This window comes from Silene latifolia, chromosome 7 (assembly GCF_048544455.1).
Source record: "Silene latifolia isolate original U9 population chromosome 7, ASM4854445v1, whole genome shotgun sequence".
Lineage (NCBI taxonomy): Eukaryota > Viridiplantae > Streptophyta > Magnoliopsida > Caryophyllales > Caryophyllaceae > Silene > Silene latifolia.
Window position 1 is genome coordinate 74,966,086 of NC_133532.1, and position 22,077 is coordinate 74,988,162.

At 40.0% G+C, this 22,077-nt stretch overlaps 1 protein-coding gene across 1 annotated transcript; it reads right to left on the reverse strand.

The window, feature by feature from the left end:
* Positions 1 to 1,237: 1,237 nt before the first annotated feature.
* LOC141590249 (uncharacterized) lies at positions 1,238 to 1,798 on the reverse strand. Its single transcript, XM_074410853.1, has one exon. The coding sequence runs from the start codon at positions 1,796 to 1,798 to the stop codon at positions 1,238 to 1,240; it is 561 nt and encodes a 186-aa protein (XP_074266954.1).
* Between the last annotated feature and the right edge of the window lie 20,279 nt (positions 1,799 to 22,077).

Here is a 22,077-nt window from a genome sequence, read left to right on the forward strand (position 1 = left end):
TCGAATACGGATTCGTTTTATCTGTTAAGTTACTCTCTAGTCGGGGAAACCACTCTTGATACAGATCGATTGTAAAATACGACCTTTGCGGATACGGATCTGCAAATTGTTTTACATTGAGTGGGAGAAATTTTAAATGGATATGAGAATCGGTTATCGCACATACACTTGTACGGACAAGTGGGAGTTTGTTGGAGCCGGTGTCCTCCAGTTAGTGCGGATAACGTTATTGCACGTACACTTGTACGGACAAGTGGGAGCTTGTTGGGGCTGGTGTCCTCCACAGTTAGTGCAATGACATATAAATCTCTAAAAGGATTAAAGGGTATACTTTTGTATTATTATCAGTTGGTCCACGTTTATCAATAACGGTTGGCTTGCTAGATAAGTTTGACGTTATTGTCATACAGATGGCGGTGATCAACTGGTCCCTAAAAGTCACACCTATAGGATACGTTTGAGAGATGTGACGGTATGAAAATACAGTCATGTTGATGCCTAATATGACTAAGCGGTTAGTCAGAGTTATTGACTAATAATTAGTCAAACGCGATGTTGAGATAATTATTTAATACGGATTAAATAATACTGGCTAAGGTGAATTAAGCGGTTAATTCGCAAATTGAATATAAACGGTTATATTTAATTAATGTATATTGAGTTGATTAATTATACAATATTGTCATTGTCGGACAAGTATTAACTTGTCGACTGATTCGTGTTATTAGTCGATATTTTATTATCCGATAACGAGTGACGATTTATAATTAAAACCCGTCATATACATTTAGCATAAACGAGTCGGACCTCGAGTTAAATAAGGAGAAAGTGGAAAGCCCACTCCCTCCCCTTGCACACGGTTTGGCCGAGAGGAACAAAAGGAGAGTCCTTCTCTCCTTTTGACCTAATCATTGTCATTTGTACAAAAATTAGGGTTTTGGAGGCATTCTCTCTGAAATTCTAGATCTCACATCAAAACTCACAAAAAGGCTCTCTCAATATTGCAAAGCAATTAGAGAGCAATTTCTAGCACAAGGGGCATAGTCTCAGACGATCTTGGGTGCAACAATTAGGAGGAAATCTACGTTGATTTCTGTTCTTAGGCCGTTTTATACAAAGGACCCGAGGTTGATTCTTATTCTTTTATCGTTTCTCTTGTTTTTCGTTTATGACAATTAATCACATGATAATTTGCGTTATAGTCCTTAATTTTAAGGGGTTTTATACGGATATTACCCTACAGCACAACCTTCTTCTTAGGCACAACCTTCTTACATAACCCAGACTCATGCCCCATTCCATGACAGCTAGAGAAAATAATTGGCTTCCACTCATAGTGAACAGATTGTGTGATCAGCATACCAGTCTCATAAAAAAATTCAATAACCTCAGGCAGCTGTTGACCAATCTGTACTTCCACCATGAATCTAGCAAAGTCAAGGAACTTCCTATCTTTTGTAATAGTATAAGAACAAATTGGTTTACCAACTAAACCTGCAATTTTAGTTAAAGCAGCACCCCAGAACTTTAGGCCAAGGTTATAAAACCTAACCCAAATAGGAACTACATCAACCTTAGCCCTAACTACAGGTTCATTGATGCTCCAGGATTTGACAATAAAGGGCTTATTATCAAAAAAATAGTGATCACCAGCCAATACTGCTTCCTTATCCTCCATCTTCTTAAAACGCACAATACAAAGGCCATTAGGTTTAAACGCTACCTTGTCAATCGAGAGTTTTCTCCACAAACGACGCACAAAACCCCCAATCACATAACTAGGTGGGTTTGCACCCATCACATAACACAGAACAGATGAAGACCAGAAATCAACCTCTCCCTTTAGATCATCAACATCAATTTTAAGAGTAGGCGCAGTACCTGTCGTCGCAATCGGAGACTTCGATCGAGATTTCCAGCTAACCTCTTGCCAACCCTCATCATCAGTTGATTTATTGTAACACCCCCATTTATTCAGGAGCCTTTAGCTAGACATTCCCAAATAAATGGGACTGTTACCATCTCGGTTTCCCGAGGTAGTGAATAACAAAGCACAACAATACCAAAGTACTTTAAATTAAAACTTTAATGATTACATGTTTATTACAAATTATCCAACTAAAACTTAGTATAAATATTTATAACTCGCAGCGGAAATAAATAAAGTGGTATAATTATTCTATGTGATCTAGACTTCAACTACGGTCCAAGTCGAGCTCTCATCCCAATGCTCTCAAGTCAGCTAATCTTTAATACCTGCCAAAACTGCTCCCCATAAAACGGTTCACCGCAGGTGTTCACGAATACACTGTCAACCTCGAGGTTGAGTAGGATAATCACACAACATTAAAATACAAACTTTAACAGATGTAAGCACGTGGAATAAATACCACCACCATTTCTCCATCATATTCACCCTAGTCGTCCCGGTCCCTGACCGAGGCTCCACCACACCGTTGTCCCGCCAACTCCTGGCCCGGGGATAAACACAAATGTCGTCCCACTCCGAGACTGAGGATAATCTCATAACTCATCGTCGTCCCAGTCCGAGACTGAGGATAATCTCATAACAATCTCATATCCCGCAATATAAACACAAATGTCGTCCCAGTCCGAGACTGAGGATAGCCAATAAAATAGTATGCCAATACGAATAATCCAATCCAATAAAATAATAATAATTTACGCATCCATTCAATCCACAAAAGAACACGAGTTGAGTAGTTATCCTACCTCGAAAGCAAGCACTCCAATTATGCAATCCAATTAGTAGAAATCCAATATAAGCTTCTCAACAATACCGTCACCTAATCATAAATAATTATAATTTAATTCAATTCAATTATTCATTTATTTATTCCGTTTAGTATACAAATTATTCAAACCAATTTATTTATTATAATTATTAAAGGTTTACGATTATTAAAACTCGATTCACTTATTATAAATTAATTAATTACGTCAATTATAATCTCGTATAATATAATTCAAAAACCCGTTTCAAACCCAACTCCACTCCCGACTCATAACTATAACTAACTCATAACTAACTCATGTTAACCCATATACTAACTCCTATACACACGAGAGACACGCACACACCTAACAACAATGACACCTCGACACCTCGACAACCCACAAACACCAGACCATCCACAACCACCAGCCCAGCCACAACCACCAGACCCGACCTTCACACATGACACCTCCACCACCACCGTAACAACAATAGACAACAATCAGCAACAACACTACCAGGCCAATACCGAAAACCCGTCACTATTCTACCCGGCTACCATCAACACCACACGGCACCACCGTCACTACCCGACCTAACCACCACCAGCTTGCAACCCAGAGCATCCAACTCACCCCTAACCACCAACTAAACCGCCACTAGAAACTCACAAACCCACGCCCTAAACCCCGCGATAACTACCCCCTGCTCTCCCCTGTTTCGCGAAATCCCGACCACCACCAACACCAACCACCACCAGCTACCCTACCAACACCCCCACCGTGGTCTACCCAATCCCCTGAAGCCAACCCACCACAACCCAGGTCAAGTCAGTCCCGTTTATGGGTCCAATTACCCATCCAAAACCCCACGACCAACACCCGTAACCCCCCTGACCAACCACCTTTAGGCGCCTGCCATCGCCACCCTAGGCCTTCCCAGACAACACCACTACACCCATTCCAACCCTTGCAACCCCACGAACTACCTCCCAAAGTTTGGTCTGATTCCGTCAAGGTTTGGGTCAGTTTCTAAGTGTCTTAAGATCGTCTGACATTCAGCTGTATAAGAAAATAAAACGAGATTAAAAGTTGTTACCTATTAATATCGCTTGCTAATTCCGTCTCCAAAAGCTCTTTATTCTTCTTTGTGAATTGTGAATTATATTTTCAGATTTATCATGGTATTTATAGTGTAAGATTAGAGAGAAAGCGAGGTCAACTAGGAAACTATAATTTACCTTATTCTAATTAGTATAGGAATTACCATTATTATTATTACCATTAAAAATTATATTATTATTACATGTATTATTAATCTAACCATAACTAAGATTTTCTCATATAATATTTACTAATTTATTATTGCCATAACTTTATTATTATTATTGATATAATTATTATTACCTTTATATATTATTATTTCCATATTATATTATTATTAATTCCCGATACAAATCCCGATTACACTCATACCAACTTAATAAGTTTCGGCCCAAACAACAATGGCACACGGCCCAATGCTAAATATTAGCTAAACCCAATTCCCGACTTGCATTATTAATTTATTATTTAATTAACGTCTTATTATAATTACTAATAGAAATGTCTTTAATCAATTATTAAATTACATAAATTACTTTCATAAATTATTATCAAAATACGGAGTATTACATTTATCTTCAGATATGACATTAAGTTCTTTACTAAGATCATACGCTTGTAATTCCGCAACCTTTGAACATTCACCATCGTGACGATTCTGAACAATCTCTCGAATTTCGCTAATATTTGGCGTAATACTAAGTTTTTGTGATTTATTACCAGATGAATTAATATTTTTTTTATTTTTATTAATAGAATTTAGGGGGGACGAAGCTTTCCTAGATCGAGCCATTCCTAAATTTAGGGAAACTTCAAAGCTTTCTATCTCTAAACATTATCTCTCTAAACTTTCAAAAAAAAAATATTAATTCAACCCAATTATTTCGAAAATTTGGGGCTTTTCCCCCAAATGAATTTGCCTTGTAAAATTGACATTAGAAATGGATAATTGGCAATGTTAGGAACAGAACCATGTAAACTTTTGATTTTTCGTCAAGTATTGAGCATTTGAGTGAAATTGAGACGGTTTCTCAGCTGTATCGAAAATCGCTTCGAAAATGGCCTTAGGATTTCCCATTTTTGATGAAATTTGATTTTTGGAATCCTTGTGTAATGGGTAAACTTCCTACCATGCCGGATTTTTGATTTGTGACGACTTTTTCAGGACACTTTTCTAGGGCATAATCGCCATTATAGCAAAATGCTGCCGAATTATCGACTCAAACCCTTGACTAGGCTTGGACTTAGACTTGACTTGACCCAATTTATCACATGAGTGGTAGGGTTTCGAAATAAATGGCAAAAGATGGCGAGAAAAGGCCGTTTTCGGGGCTTGAAAGGCTTGAAACAACCCTCACCGAGGGTTGTCGTCATCTGACGCGGCCTAATTTACTCTAATTTTGTAGGCGACATTGATTCTACGTCGGGGAGGGCTCCCATGGATGTGGATGTTGACTTCGACCCTTTTCTCGTTCTTGAGGAGGTGGTCGAGGAGGTTTTCGAGGAGGTTGTCGAGGCGGTCCCAAGGCGGGCCAACGTCGGACGAGGTGGTCGCCAGCTAGCGGGGGCACCTGAGTGGGCTGAGAAATGGGATGGTCGACATCTCATTTGGGCAGCGAAGAGCCACCTGTCTTACAGGACGGCGAGGGGTTTGGTAAATTTCGAACTTCCCATTTCCTTATCACCTTTCCTTATTCACTTGTCGTTTCTTTTCTCTTTTGCTTTGTGCTAAAGATAGCTTTGCGTCTAATGGATACAGGAGGCCGGGAACTTGAGGTCCTTTTCCGGCTATACGATGATGATGGAGGCCTACGAGAGACTGGCGAAGGAGGAGAAGGTCATCATCCAGCTGGGAGCCTTCGGAGCTTTGGTGGGAGCATGGAGGGCGATCAAGGAAGGAAGATTCGGGCTAACCTTTGCCTGATTTGATCTTTCCTCGATCGATACTGGGATACGAACTCAACCTTTCACATGCCTTTTGGGGAGGTCGGGGTCACTCTGGAGGACTACGACATGATTTCTGGTTTGCCGTGTGGAGAGGAGGCTGCGGTGTGGCCGTTGTGAGAGTCGACTCGGCCGAGGCGAGGAGGCTGATCGGCTGGAACCTGGCAGCGGGTGCTGCCACCGTTCCTGGGTTGGTGCCGAGTACTTACGTCAGGGACTACTTTGCGGGTAGGACCCCGACGACGGTAATGATGGATGGGAGGAAGGTGGCTCCTCCTGCTTGTACTGCGGAGCAGAGGGCTCGTCTTTGGCTCTGGTGGTTCTTGTCTTCGCTTTACCTCGGAGACAAGGGGGAGAGGCTGTCGACGAAGCTTTTTCTGTTCCTTGATGACTTGAGTGACCTAGGTCGGTGGGACTGGGTCACTCCTGGCTTTGCGGTCCTCACTCGCTACATGAGGGCCATGATTCGTCATGAGTTGTTGGAGAAGGGGACTTCTCCTGCTACGGTCGGTCCTGGGCTGCTGTTGGAGGTATGAACCTCTATTTTGCATTATGAAAGATCATTACTTCTTCATGTATTTATTTTACTTCTATCGAATCATGAAAGATCATTATCGATTATCTTGTTTTGCAGGCGTGGGTGTACTCCTACTTTCCGGGCTTCGCGCCCAAGAGGATAGAGCCGGAGACGAGGGCGTACCCAGTTGTGAGGGACTGGGTGGTGCGTCGTAGGAAGAGCCAGCGTTCTTCTTACGACGTTTGTCGATGGGGCGTGAATGCCCTAAAGTTGAGTGACGTAAGTATCTTCAATCACTTTTCCTTTCTTCATTGTTATCTTCATTTAGGAGCAATAACAGGAATGATTCCCCTTTCCCGTTTAGAGTCGGTCATAGGAATGACCTTGTTTACTTGTTTTAGTGGGTGCCCAGACCTTGGGTGGACTACCTCGACGCTCCGGCCTTCGTGGCTGAGGTCCTTCGACCTAGGATCTCGAGTCGGTTGCTTCTGAGGAAGTCCATAGGACCAGTGTGGTACCTGGGCAAACGTTTGACTCGTCAGTGCTCTCGTGATACTTTCACGTTTCCCGTCGATCCTCCTCGGACGATGTTTAGGGAGCCTTCGGACGCTGAGAGAGAGGCTGACTTAGCGGACGTTGGTGGTGACGCTCTTCTCTTTCCTGGTGAGGAGTACTCTCTGTTTGTTCGCCAGAGGCTGGCGTACTGGCTGATCGTGGTAAATATTTTACCTTCCTTTTGAATTGATTTGACAAACTGACGAATGATCGTCGAATAAAGAATTCATTTGAACTTTGCAGGAGATCGAGGTGGCAGGCGTCGAGCCCCCAGCGTACCTAGAGACCCTTGAGTACGCCGACGCGGCGGGGATGACGACGATCTCCGAGATTCGTGACTTCGGTGAGGAGGTGACGGATGCTGGCCTGGAAGAGTGGCAGCACTTAGTGAGGAGGGTAACCCCCAGCTTCGGCTGTCTTTTGCTATTTTCATTGCATAAGAATGCATTCGTCTACTATTGAAAACCTTTTGTTTATTGAACTGGTGCCGTCTCAGCATGTGGCGTTGTGGAGGGTGGCCAACCGGCTGCGGGCCACGGCCATCGAGGCACTTGCGGGTGGCCGAGGACGACAGGTATGAACCTCTAATTCTCTTTATTTTGAATTTCGTTGCAATTTCTCGCGTTTGTTTGAAATGGTTGAATGAAACGATTGAAATGAGGCATTTATTTATCACTTGCAGAGGGAGCGAGACCTGGAGCGTGAGTTGGCGCAGTCCCAAGAGGAGACAGCTTGCCTGTTGAGGGAGTTGGAGGTCAGGGACGCTGAGATCGCCGCCCTCGAGGCGACTGTAGCCGAGTTGAGTGGCATCCAGGAGTAGCTGCTTTTCCCTTTCTTTTGCTGTCGGATGTCTTGTATATACTTGTACATTTTGGACCTTGTTTTGTGTTTTCGGACCTGTTTTGGGCGAAACCCAGTTTGATGTATATATTGCATTTTTGGTTGTATATATGACGGCCCGAGTGCCTTTGCTGGTGGCTTGTATGTTGTTCCTGCAGGTTAGCTTAGAAAACAGGTTTGGTAGATGACGGTTTTATGCCGTCATGCTGCCGAAATTTACACAGAATTTACACGCATAACACATAATATACACGTGGCTTAAATTAGCGCAAAATGAGAAAAGGCAAAAAAGTGCCCGTAGATGAGCAAAATGACCTGAAAATGCGAAAAATTGCCCAAAAATAAGCAAAAATGACAAAAAGTGCCCAAAAATGGGCAAAAATGACCGGACGGTAAGGAGGGCTACCCCCTAAAAAAAACGTAAAAAGAAATGTATAAGTTTGAAATAAAATGTAAAGTGAGGAGTGAAATGATTCCCCTAAAAAAGAAAATAAAATGAAATGGGTAAGTGTGCTCGTTTGGCGAAAATGTCGATGTTGTCTCGAAAAGCGTGCCCAGAAAATTAGGAAACATAAAATTTGGTAATTTGACGGAATTACCAAATAATAACCTATAGGAATAGGAAATTATTGTCAAAATAAATTAGGAAAGATCCAAAGCTGAAAATCACGGAAATCAACCAGGGGAAGAGGCGCAGCAGGTGTTGCGCCACTTCCCCAGCTGGTCAGGCTTGACGGAAATTAGGAAACAACTTTTAGTATAAATAGAGTCGTCGGGGAAGCTTTTATTCACATAATTCCTCCATCTTTCTTCTGTCTATCCCATAAAAAAACTCTCTTATCTTCAAAAAATTTCAAAATTATGGATGCCTTTGAAAACCGTCTCAAGGAGTGGACGAACGAGTTCACAAATGTTGAGAAACATGACATGGGTGCTTTTAATTTGGGATCGATATAGAGTCTCAAATTGGTGAAAATCGTGAAACCTTTCTTGGATGCTTGTCTTGAATATTGGAATCCTAATTTCCACGTATTCGCCTTTCCTGGAGGCGATATTTGTCCTTTCCCGGAGGAAATAGCCGCTATTGGAGGATGGGATCCAGAAAATGCTCCCGCTATACCTTTTAGCTCTCAAGGGTATAAGGGTAAATTTAGAGACTTGCTTGGACTCACTAAGGCTGAGGTTGACCGTCTTGTGACTTCAAAAGGAGTCTGTATGCTTGACTTCATTAACCGATTCATAAACAGGGAAGATCCTTCTATTTCTTATGTTGCAAGACGCAGGGCGTTCGGGTTTTGTCTACTTCACTGTTATGTCCTTCAAGGGCATGTTGACAAGGAGATGAGAGGGGATCCTCGTTTCTTGAGCTTAGTGGAACAAATGGAGCTGCGCAAGAGCCCAGCGTGTCTTTGCTTAGGAGAGATCATTCTGGGGCTGGACAACAGAAAAGCCAACCGTGAGTTTCCTTATCTGGTAAGTCCTATCATTTTGCAGGTAAGAACCCGCTTTTTTTTTTTTTTTTTTTTTTTTTTTTTTTTTTTTTTACATGTGCCAACAGTTTTTTTTTGTCTTTTTTTTTTCCTTTTCGTGTTGGCCATATGGGCATTAATTCCCGTCTTCTTTGCAGGTTTGGCTTATGGAGCGTCTGCGGTTGATCAAGCCCCCAGTTAATGTGCCAGGATACCATACTCGGTCGATTGCAATGAGAACTAGGCTCTACATGGTGGACTTCACTCGGGTTTGCAACTATTGGGAGAACAAGTTGAAGAATGAAGGAGGCCCCTTGATCCGGTGGATTGTGCCATGGTGGCATTGAAAGATCATAGATCCATATTAGACTCTCTAATAAAATAAATTTATCTCATAAATTGTTGTTTATGTGATCTATGTAACATGCATGCTAATATGAAAGCATAAAAAGAAAGTATAAGGAAAAACAATTTCCTTACATTGATTACATGGTAAAATGGGTACAAACTAGTTCTCCTTTCTAGTTTGTTCTTGAGCTAAAATGATGTGGATGATCCTCCTTGAAAAACCTTCAACTAGAAAGTCTCATTCAATTTGCACCCAAGAACAACCCAAAAATACTAACAAGTATGAACTAGTAACTTGTTAATATGAACCCTTGATAATAATATTAGTAATATCACTAACTTTTCTTAGTAATATTAATAATGTATACTAGAGAATTATTGTAGAGAGATGGAAGAAGATGTTCACATCCAAAATAATTGAAGTGTGTAAGAGAGGTAGAGTGAACAAATGAACAAATATATGGAGTATAGGGAAAGGGAAGTGGCGGGTGGGTGTATGCTCAAGTGGACAATTTTTGTCTTATAATTTTATCTTACATCACATGCAAAATGTAGTATAAGACATATATTATGGTAGTATACAAAATAAGGTAAAATGATTATGTGAGTAATCATCCATTACACTTATTTTACACGGTCCACATGACCATATACGGGTCCATGTTGGTTTTTATATTTGTCGCACAAATCCATGTAATTTTCATTTTAAACATCGTATCATGTTTAAATACTTCCATAATTAATTCGTCCAATACACTCCGTAAATATACGTGTGTACCACTACACATATTATTTACGTACTAATATTAATCACATTAATCAATTAGTACAATTTTAGTAAATTAACAGTTAATTAACTAAAACCCGTTTCCCAAACTTATTATTTAATTATCGCATAATTAAATAATAACTGCCGCTCCTCGAGTTCGCAACTCGAAATCTCTCTAATAATAATCGACTAACCTCTTAGTCTATAAATCAAGGGACTAAATAAATTGTATCTCATACAATTAATTAGTTATCAATTGGGGTTCGTTCCTTTAGGTGTGACCGAAAGGGGTCAGTTGATCACCGCCGTCTCACGACAATAACGTCAAACTCTAGTCAGCCAACCGTTATCGATTTACGTTAATCAACTGACGAGGATCAAATAATTAAATATCTGATGATATTCTATTAATGAGATTTATTATGTTAACGCACTTTTGTGGAAGACACTAACTCCAACAATCTCCCACTTGTCCGACACAAGGTGTGCGCTACCAATTCTCTTGTCCGTTTTAATCTCCCACTCAATGCAAGGTGTTTTTCAGGTCGCACTTGCACATGAACACACCGGGAGTGGTTTTCTCGATCGGGAGTGTGACTACCTGACCGGAAAAATCTCTCACAGATTACTTCCGAGCGTGGCCACGCATTTGTAGTCATTAACTCCTCGAGTGGCCTTGAGATATAGTTACCCAACGTGGGTGGACAATTCCTGTATGCACTATCTATCCTATTGCACAATACAGCTCACCATGACCTAGTAAATGCCTTTTTGGCCTCCTTTCACGACACGACCTAGGACAAAAACCAAAGTCACTCGGAAACTGCACCTGCTCAGATAATAGTCTACAGTCAAAAGAATCGACTCATTAGAACATCTTAGAGATCCCCGCCACGACCAGGCGTCTATAATAGAACTTAGGGACTCTATAAATGGTCACTGTCCGACAAAGTGTCACACACTCTGCCTATGTAATCGACCAGTCATCACATATGACCTTATGGTGTTGAACAACCATCAATCGACTTACAATCTAGTCACTCCGAGACGTCACCTCATTAAGTGACTAGGGACAAACTACAATGTTCATCTTATTCACTTGAATAGTGTTCAACATTGTCTCCACAACTTATTCAGATAAACAAGGTATTAAAATTTAGTCACACTAAATAAAAATTCATAAAAGAATGAATACGAAAACAATGAATGTGATTATCATATATATAAAATAAAAGATACACTATCCAATTATTACATATCCATAATCTAAAAAAAATCTGGTACTCGTCTCAATCCCAAAGAGACGACATGACCATCATGCTTAGCCTTTGATAAAGGCTTGGTTAAAGGATCAGCAATGTTGTCATCTGTCCCAACCTTACAAATGTCAATTTCCTTCCTTTCCACATAATCTCTAATTACATGGTATTTCCTTTCAATGTGTCTAGATTTGTTACTAGACTTAGGCTCTGTGGCTTGAAAAATAGCTCCACTGTTATCACAATATAGAGTGATAGGATCTTTGGCGGAATGGACTACTCCTAGCCCCTCCATGAATTGCCTAATCCAAACAGCTTCCTTGGCAGCCTCAGACGCTGCAAGGTACTCAGCCTCTGTTGTAGAATCCGCAGTAAAACTTTGCTTGAAGCTCTTCCAGCAAACAGCTCCTCCATTTAGCATAAACACGTAGCCGGATTGGGATTTCATGTCATCCCGATCGGTTTGGAAACTTGCGTCCGTGTAACCTCTTACACACAACTCAGTTTCTCCTCCAAACACTAAGAACGAATCCTTAGTTCTTCTCAAGTACTTAAGGATGTTCTTTACGGCTATCCAGTGACTCTCACCAGGCTTGGCTTGATACCGACTTGTCATGCTCAAGGCATACGCAACGTCGGGACGAGTGCAAATCATAGCATACATGATAGACCCAACAGCGGAAGCATAAGGGACGGTCTTCATGTGTTCAATTTCCTTAGGGGTAGAGGGAGACTGTGACTTGCTCAAAGTAATCCCTTGGCCCATAGGTAGAAATCCTCTCTTGGAGTCTTTCATATTGAACCGGTCAAGAACTTTGTCAATATAAACTTCTTGACTCAATGCTAGTATCCTCTTGGACCTATCCTTATAGATCCGGATACCTAAGATTCGTTGTGCCTCTCCCAAGTCCTTCATTTGAAAGTGTTTCCCTAGCCACTCCTTAATGGAAGAGAGCGATGGAATGTCATTCCCAATGAGCAATATGTAATCCACATATAGGACAAGGAATACAACCTTACTCCCACTAAACTTCATGTATAAACACGGTTCTTCCACACTTCTAGTGAAACCGTATTGTTTAATGACATGATCAAAGCGATGATTCAAACTCCTAGATGCTTGCTTAAGACCATAAATGGACTTCTTGAGCTTACACACCTTCTTAGGGTTAGATGTATCCACAAAATCTTCGGGTTGTATCATGTACACCACTTCTTCTAGAATCCAATTCAAGAAGGTGGTTTTGACATCCATTTGCCAAATCTCATAATCATGAAATGCGGCAACCACTAAGATTATCCTAATGGACCTAAGCATAGCGACTGGAGCGAAGGTTTCGTCATAGTGTAAACCATGAACTTGGGTGAAACCTTTTGCCACCAATCTAGCTTTGTAAACATCCACATGTTTATCCACGCCGAATTTAATTTTGTATATCCATTTACACTGAAGAGGTCGGACTCCCTCAGGTAAATCCACCAAGTCCCATACTTGGTTCTCGTACATGGAATCCATTTCGGACCGCATGGCTTCTAGCCAAAGCGAGGAGTTGGGACTAGACATGGCCGATTTGTAGGTAGTGGGTTCATTACTTTCAAGAAGTAACAAAACACCATCCTCTTCGATGTTACCAAGGTAGCGATCAGGTGGATTAGAAATCCTACTTGACTTTCTAGGAATAATTACCGTTTCAGAGGAAGAGGGAATGCTATCCTCCACGTTCTCCTCTAACTCATTCTCGGTTTGTGGCGCTCGAACTTCTTCAAGTTCAAATTTTCTCCCACTCTGTCTCCTAGAAATAAATTCCTTTTCTAGGAAGACAGCATCACGAGCCACAAACACTTTGTTCTCGTGTTTATTGTAGAAGTAATAGCCACGTGTTTCCCTTGGATATCCTACAAAAAGACATTTGTCAGACCTGGATGCAAGCTTATTGTCAGACTTGATCTTAACGTACGCTTCGCAACCCCAAATACGCATGAATGACAAATGAGGAACTCTCCCTGTCCATATCTCATATGGAGTCTTATCGGCCGCTATAGTCGGGCTTCGATTTAGTGAAAATACTGCAGACAAGAGTGCAAAACCCCAAAATGAACTAGGAAGCTTAGTTAGACTCATCATTGACCGAACCATATCAAGTAAAGTTCGGTTTCTCCTTTCGGCCACACCATTTAGTTGCGGTGTGCCAGGAGGATTCCATTGTGATACTATACCACAATCTTTTAGGTGTGAATCAAATTCAATATTTAGATACTCACCACCACGGTCGGACCGTAGAGTCTTTATCTTTTTATCCAATTGGTTCTCTACTTCTTTTTGAAACTCTTTGAACTTGTCAAAGGCTTCACTCTTGTTCTTCATTAAGTAGACATACCCATATCTACTTAAGTCATCAGTAAAAGTAATGAAGTAGTGAAAACCTCCTCTAGCGGTGATGGTTAATGGTCCACACACATCCGTGTGTATGAGAGCCAAAACCTCACTAGCTCGTGTCCCTTTTCCCGCAAAAGGTGCACGAGTCATCTTGCCTAAAAGGCAAGACTCGCATGTACCATAAGATTCGAAACCAAATGGTTTGAGCACTTTTGATGAAGCAAGTCTCTTAATGCGTCTTTCGTTTATGTGGCCTAAACGACAATGCCAAAGGTAGGATTCGTTTGGATCACCCTTTTTGAGCTTTTTAGTTTCCATATGATAAACGTTATTAACATCATTTAAAACATAAATGCCTCCAATTGAAATGGCCTTGCCATAAACCACATCATTTAAAGAAAAAGTACAATACTTGTCCTTAATCATAAAACAAAAGCCTTCCGCGTCTAACGCGGAAATGGAGATGATGTTCTTAGTTAAAGTTGGTACAAAATAACACTTATTTAAATACAACTCTAAACCACTAGCTAAAGTGAGCACATAGGTCCCTACGGCAACGGCGGCTACTCTAGCTCCATTGCCCATGCGGAGATCCATATCACCTTTTGCTAGTGCTTGCATGTCCCTTATACGCTGCAAATGGTTACAAAGGTGATAGTCACATCCGGTATCAAGTACCCAAGTGGAAGTACAAGCATAATTAACGTCTATCACATAGAGAGAGGAAATCATACCAATAGGCGTCATACGCCCTTCCTTGAGATCCTCCAAGTATTTGGGACAACTGCTCCTATAATGCCCCTTCCCATTACAATGGAAACATTCGGCCTCGGAGAGCTTGACACTTTTTGCCTTGGGATTGCCATTCTCAACGGCCTTCCCCTTTCCCTTGTCATTTTTCTTTGACGATTTCTTGAATTGGGACTTTTGTTTCCCTTTTCCTTTCTTGACTCCAAGAGACATGTTCTTTAACTTCATGGTTAAAACATCTCCCTTTTCACTCCCACTAGCCTCCATATCCCTCTCCGCTTGGGTGAGGAGTGCATGAATTTCATGGTAACTCTTATCCATGTCATTCATGTTATAGTTTACCCTAAAGTGGGCAAACTTGGTGGGGAGTGAGTGAAGGATACGATCCACCACAAGAGTCTTAGGAATCTTACACCCTAGACGCTCTAGGATGTCAACATATTCAACCATTTTTAGTACATGGGGACCAACCTTTTGGCCCCTCTCAAGCTTAGCTTCAAAGAAGCGTGCCACCGCATCGTATTGACGGACTTTAGGTGTTTGTGAAAACATAGTGATCATACGAGTGAATATCTCGTAAGCATTTAAAGAAATGCATGATAGCTTTAGCTTTGGCGATATTGAACATATCAACACATTCTTGATATCATTCAACATCCTCACATAGTCATCATAGGCGGTCCGCACCGCCGATGAAGCTCTTGCACCGGGCTCGATAGGAGGAGCATCGGTCAAGTAAGTGAGTACATTGTCGGACAACGCGGCACTTTTGATGTTGGATTCCCATTCAAGAAAGTTACTACCGTCATCTTTTAAAATACATTTGTCCATTACGGACCTTAGCCATGAATCTTTGCCTAGTGAAGTAGTCGATGGAGTTGATGAAGTTGCCATTGCGAATTAAAATGCTACAACAAAAAGGAAAAATTAACATTCATTGTTTTAAAAAATACTTGTAAAAACATGTTTTAGCATTTATATAATGATCTCCCACTAAATTATATAAATGATTCCAAGACCCAAATATTATACAAAAATGAGCATCACTTGGGCGAAACATCCCATAATTGCGTAAATTCGGTAAGTCACGTTGACTAATTCTACCTCTAGAACTCTTGGTCGACAAATTTCCTCAAATTCATCTACTAGCCCCGGAACACAAGACCGTCTTATATCCCGTTGAGTCCAATCAATTTTTGGCGTGTGATAACCGCTTACCACCCTACTTACCCAAGGTAAAAAGAGAACACCCCGCTTGGGCGAGCGTGGCTCTAATGAACAAGAGATTCATAGGTGTTACTAATTGGTAAGGCTAATCTCAATTTTAGTTATGTTAGAGATCTTGTCAATTTAGTCATAAATTCCTTATAAGTGAATTAATTCGGTGAATGTAAATGACGTGAATTGACAACCGCGAAAATAAAATGCATGTGAATGGCAATTTTGGCATGCGCGAAAATAAAACAAGCAAACATGTAAGCATATGAATAAATCCTAGTATGGTCTCCTAGTTAATAAAAAACTAGTCTATTACATTTCGGAAACCAACTCCTTGGTCCCTTGCCTCTTCATTCCATAAGTGGCTCTTCCTTGTGGGATTTGGAACACCTTCCAAAAATAGACTCCGTCTCGTTGTAATCCCTCTTTTGGAAACGCCGGTAAAATAACTATTACAAATGAATTACATAGCTATTCCTATTATACATTAATTAATAAAATGAATAAAACTATTAATTAATTACAAACCGATGATATGAGATCGTATTTAATTACAAACAAATCGATATTCCCATTCATTTCGGGTAATAACGATTAAAATTAACTAGGCCATACTAGGTACAAAAAGATAAATACTTTAAATAAATGACAATCATTCATTCAACTTAAATAAATATGCTTAAAATGCTGTAAATATGATGCCAAAATCGCCCTACCTATCATTCATTGATATCCATCTCGGGTTTTGTGGATTTAATCGATTTTTAACATGTAAAAATCAATAATTAACTCTTAAATCTCATTTAAGTCCAAACTAATTGTCCAAAATGTTTTGAACCTCAAAATTAGTCCTCACTAATTTTATGACAAATTATTAGTTTGATTTGGTGATAATTTGCTAATTTAATCGATAAAATCATAATATTTAAGTAAAAATTCAAAATAATTGAAACATTACCCAAAAATTGAAACAAAATTTTTTTAGTATTCTGGAACACTCCCAAGAACACCAAAATATCAGAAAAATTGCCCAAAAATTCCGGATAAATTTTGTGAAGAAAAAGATCGATATTTATCGGTTTTTAACCAATAAACATCAAAACAAAGTGAAAACACACATGCAAAATCACTTTTGACATTTAAATAATATTCTTAAATGTACATAAATTTATCATGGGCAGAATCAAAAATTTCGAAATTATGATTAATTAATTGGACTTTTATCGACTTTTTACTCAAAAAATCAATAAACATGTAAAAATCCGAACCAACCTTCAACATTTTGCATAAAATCAGTAGAAAACAAGCATGAAATACCATAAAAAATCCATGCACCGAATCAACATTTAACTAATTTTAGTCAATTTTTCACTAAAATGCGACATTTTGACTCGGTTTTCTACCAAAAATCATTAAAATTAGCAAAATTACTTCACAAATCACCAAACAATTCCACAAACCTTTTGAGATCAGTAGGTATGCATGTCCCAAAAATTTCGTGCTAAAACCTCTTCCAACACAATTTTTGAGTTTTTACTAATTATCTCATAATTCATTAAAATGCTTAAAATCAACATGCAAATTACAAGCCTAAGCTCTGATACCACTTGAAAGATCATAGATCTATATTAGACTCTCTAATAAAATTAATTTATCTCATAAATTGTTGTTTATGTGATCTATGTAACATGCATGCTAATATGAAAGCATAAAAAGAAAGTATAAGGAAAAACAATTTCCTTACATTGATTATATGGTAAAATGGGCACAAACTAGTTCTCCTTTCTAGTTTGTTCTTGAGCTAAAATGATGTGGATGATCCTTCTTGAAAAACCTTCAACTAGAAAGTCTCTTTCAAGTTGCACCCAAGAACAACCCAAAAATACTAACAAGTATGAACTAGTAACTTGTTAATATGAACCCTTGATAATAATATTAGTAATATCACCAACTTTTCTTAGTAATATTAATAATGTATACTAGAGAATTATTGTAGAGAGATAGAAGAAGATGTTCACATCCAAAATAATTGAAGTGTGTAAGAGAGGTAGAGTGAACAAATGAACAAATATATGGAGTGTAGGGAAAGGGAAGTGGCGGGTGGGTGTATGCTCAAGTGGACAATTTTTGTCTTATAATTTTATCTTACATCACATGCAAAATATAGTATAAGACATATATTATGGTAGTATACAAAATAAGGTAAAATGATTATGTGAGTAATCATCCATTACACTTATTTTACACGGTCCACATGACCTATACGGGTCCATGTTGGTTTTTATATTTGTCGCACAAATCCGTGTAATTTTTATTTTAAACATCGTATCATGTTTAAATACTTCCATAATTAATTCGTCCAATACACTCTGTAAATATACGTGTACCATTACACATATTATTTACGTACTAATATTAATCACATTAATCAATTAGTACAATTTTAGTAAATTAACAGTTAATTAACTAAAACCCGTTTCCCAAAACTTATTATTTAATTATCGCATAATTAAATAATAACTGCCGCTCCTCGAGTTCGCAACTCGAAATCTCTCTAATAATAATCGACTAACCTCTTAGTCTATAAATCAAGGGACTAAATAAATTGTATCTCATACAATTAATTAGTTATCAATTGGGGTTCGTTCCTTTAGGTGTGACCGAAAGGGGTCAGTTGATCACCGCCGTCTCACGACAATAACGTCAAACTCTAGTCAGCCAACCGTTATCGATTTACGTTAATCAACTGACGAGGATCAAATAATTAAATATCTGATGATATTCTATTAATGAGATTTATTATGTTAACGCACTTTTGTGGAGGACACTAACTCCAACAGGCATCTCAGGTCATCACCGGAGTTTCATCTTTAGACCCGACTCGGTCAGTTCGCGTTCCTGGCTTGGAATTCATGATTTGCATCTTCCCGGAGAGATTGATGAGGCAAGTGGGCCTTATGCAGAAGATTCCAAAGCTTGACATTGTTCCTCAGACTGCATTGGCACATACTACAGATATTCATCGGGAGTGGGCCCTTAAGTGGGCTCAGAGGAACATGTGGTTAATACTTTCTCCTGTTGGCTCCTTATGGGTATGTGATTCATACTTGCAATGGAGGAAAGCTGGCACTCCTGAAGAGCGTGAGAAATTGAGGAAGCACGAGCCTGTTGACTAAAGGATTCGCGAAGTAGCAAAGGAAAACCACAGATACTTGTCTGAAGAGGAGGAAGAGGCCGGATTCCGAGTCGTTCATCCGTCGAAGAAACCGAAGACCGCTCCTGCCGTAGAGATGGTGGTAGATCGAAATGGTAAGGCTAGATCGCGAGGGAGACCTTTGGAGATTAGATCAGAGATAGCCCAAGAGCGCCCGGCTCGTGGTCGAGACAAGAAGTATGACAGAAATGACAAAGGCAAGGGAAAGATAGAAGAGTAGCCTTAGTCGTAGTACTATTTGTTATTATTATTATTATTTGTAATAAACGGCGGGGTTTTTAGAATCTTAGCCTAGCATTTATTTTTCAGCATTTTATATTATGTGGCGTATTATTATTATTATTTATGGAACAAATGAATAAAAGATTAATTAGTTAATGAAACTATTGTGATTTTCTTTTATTATTCTTGTCGAATTTCAAATGCAAATGCAAATGTTCTTCTATTTACATTTAAAATAATGGGTTGTATCCTGTAAAGGATTGCCTACGTATTCATTTTTAAAAAAATGAAATAAAAACCTTGCCCGTAGTTCGAATAAATGTAAAAGAATAATTGTTCTAAGCAAGAGCTTGTAGTGAACTAGAAAATAAGCATGAGCTTTACCTACTCCTAAAATACAATTCAATTTATTTGATGATGTGAGGATGTCGAAATGCCAAAACGCAAGAGCATAATGACATAAGCTTTCTTTCAGCGGGCCAAGGGCCATTTTTATTTCGTGTCGCATGAGTGGGTCGTAGGTGTTACGCGAGGTGCGTGTCTTGTCCTACAGTAGGCATAATTTCGTTTCAGTTGATCGAGGTTGGTTGGGTTAGCAAATTCATTCCCATCTAGGTATGTAATCTTAACCGCATCCCCGAGAGTATGGACTTGACTAAGAATGGTCCGACCCAGTTGGGTTTAAATTTTCCACGTGGATCGATAGGTAGTAGAGCTCTGACTGATTTGAGGACTAAGTCTCCTTCTTTGATGTTTCTGGGTTTAACCCGTTTATTGAAGGCTCGTTTGATACGTGCCTGATATGTTTGCACATTATGCAATGCGTGCAACCTTCGTTCATCCAATATGATGAGTTCTTCATATTTGTCCCTTTTCCAATCAACTTCTAGAATTTGACTTTCGAGCAGAATGCGTAAGGACGGGATTTCTAGTTCAACTGGTTGTACAACTTCCATGCCGTATGACAAGTAGAAAGGAGTAGCCCCAGTGGGTGTCCTAACTGATGTGCGATAACCCCACCGTGCGAATGGTATCTTGTTGGACCAATCGCGATAATTGTCGATCATTTTCTTGAGGGTAGTGACGACATTCTTGTTAGCTGCCTCTACCGCGCCATTAGTTTGAGGTCTGTATGGCGGGGAATAGTGGTGTTTGATCTTGTATTTGGCTAGCAATTGTTCAGTCTCAACCTAGAAATGTGATCCATTGTCACTGATGATCTCATGTGGGCAACCATATCGAAAGATGATATTGGTTTGTATGAACTTTGCCACATTTTTGGCTGTGAGACTAGTGTAAGATGCCGCTTCGACCCATTTAGTAAAATAGTTGATAGCTACCAAAATGAAACAGTGGCCTCCTGTTCCGGCTGGAGTGATTTTCCCGATGATATCGATTCCCCAAGCAGAAAATGGTCAAGGAGATGTCATGGTGTAGAGTAGTGAAGGGGGAACATGTTGCACATTCCCGAAGATTTGGCAGTTATGGCAATGTCTGACGTGTTTGATACAATCCGACTCCATCATGATCCAGTAATATCCCAGACGCGTGATTTTCTTTGCCATCATTAGTCAACTCATGTGAGGGCCACATTCTCCATCATGAACTTCTTCCATCACTTTTTGTGCCTGTGAATGATCAAGGCAGCGCAAGACTACACCAAGAGGTGTTCTTTTATACAATTCTCCTTGCATGAGGAGGTATTGAGAGGCTAGTAGGCTTATGGCGCGTTGTCCCCTCTTATCCATATCTGGTTGATATGTAACATTGAGCTTGAAGTTTAGAATGGCTTGAAACCAAGGTTCCCCTGGATTTTCTTCCTCATCTGTAATTTGGTGCACAAAGGCTGGTTCTGACCATCGTTCAATGCATAAAGGCATTTCTACCATGTCATCTGGCATATTAATCAAAGATGCAAGTTTGCAAGAGCGTCTGCAAATTGATTCTCTTCGCGAGGTAGGTGTAGATAAGTGACCTGGTCGAAGAATTGGGCAACTTGATCTATCTTAGCCTGATAGGGTGCTAGACTTTCACTTCGAATTTCCAAGATCCAGTAATTTGGTTGATGATCAAGGACGAGTCTCCGTGAACTCGAAGATTCTTGATGCCTAAACTAACTGCCGCTTGTAGCCCGATGAGGCAAGCTTCATATTCTGCTGCGTTATTTGTCACCTCGAAGTCGAGTTTGACAGAGAGTGGTGTATGCTCACCTTCAGGAGAAATGAGCAACACTCCTATTCCAAATCCTCTTAGATTCGATGCTCCATCAAAATAAAGATCCCAAGAGTCTACATTAGTTTGTAGTATGTCCTCGTCTGGAAATGACCACGTGTCTATTGCTTGGGTGTCGTTGATAGGGTTATCTGCAAAGAACTCGGCAACGGCTTGCCCCTTTATAACCTTCAGAGGTACATACTTGAGATCGAACTCTGAGAGCATTAAGGTCCATCTTGCCAAGCGTTCGTTGAGAACGGGTTTCTCGAAGAGGTATTTGACAAAATCTATTTTGGAGTATACCTTGACAGAGTAGCTAAGCATGTAATGGCGTAGCTTCTTTGTTGCCTACACAAGAGCGAGGCATGTCTTTTCGAGAGGTGTGTACTTGCACTCATACTCCAAGAACTTCTTATTAAGGTAGTAGATAGTTCTTTCTTCTTTCCCAACAGTTTGTGCGAGCATAGCCCCCATGGCTGTTTCAGTAACTGTGAGATATAAACCAAGAGGTTGATCTCGTTGAGGAGGCATGAGCACTAGT

Bases quoted from the DNA above. Each gene is read 5' to 3' on its own strand.
- LOC141590249 (XM_074410853.1), bottom strand. From the start codon at position 1,798: ATGGGTGCAAACCCACCTAGTTATGTGATTGGGGGTTTTGTGCGTCGT.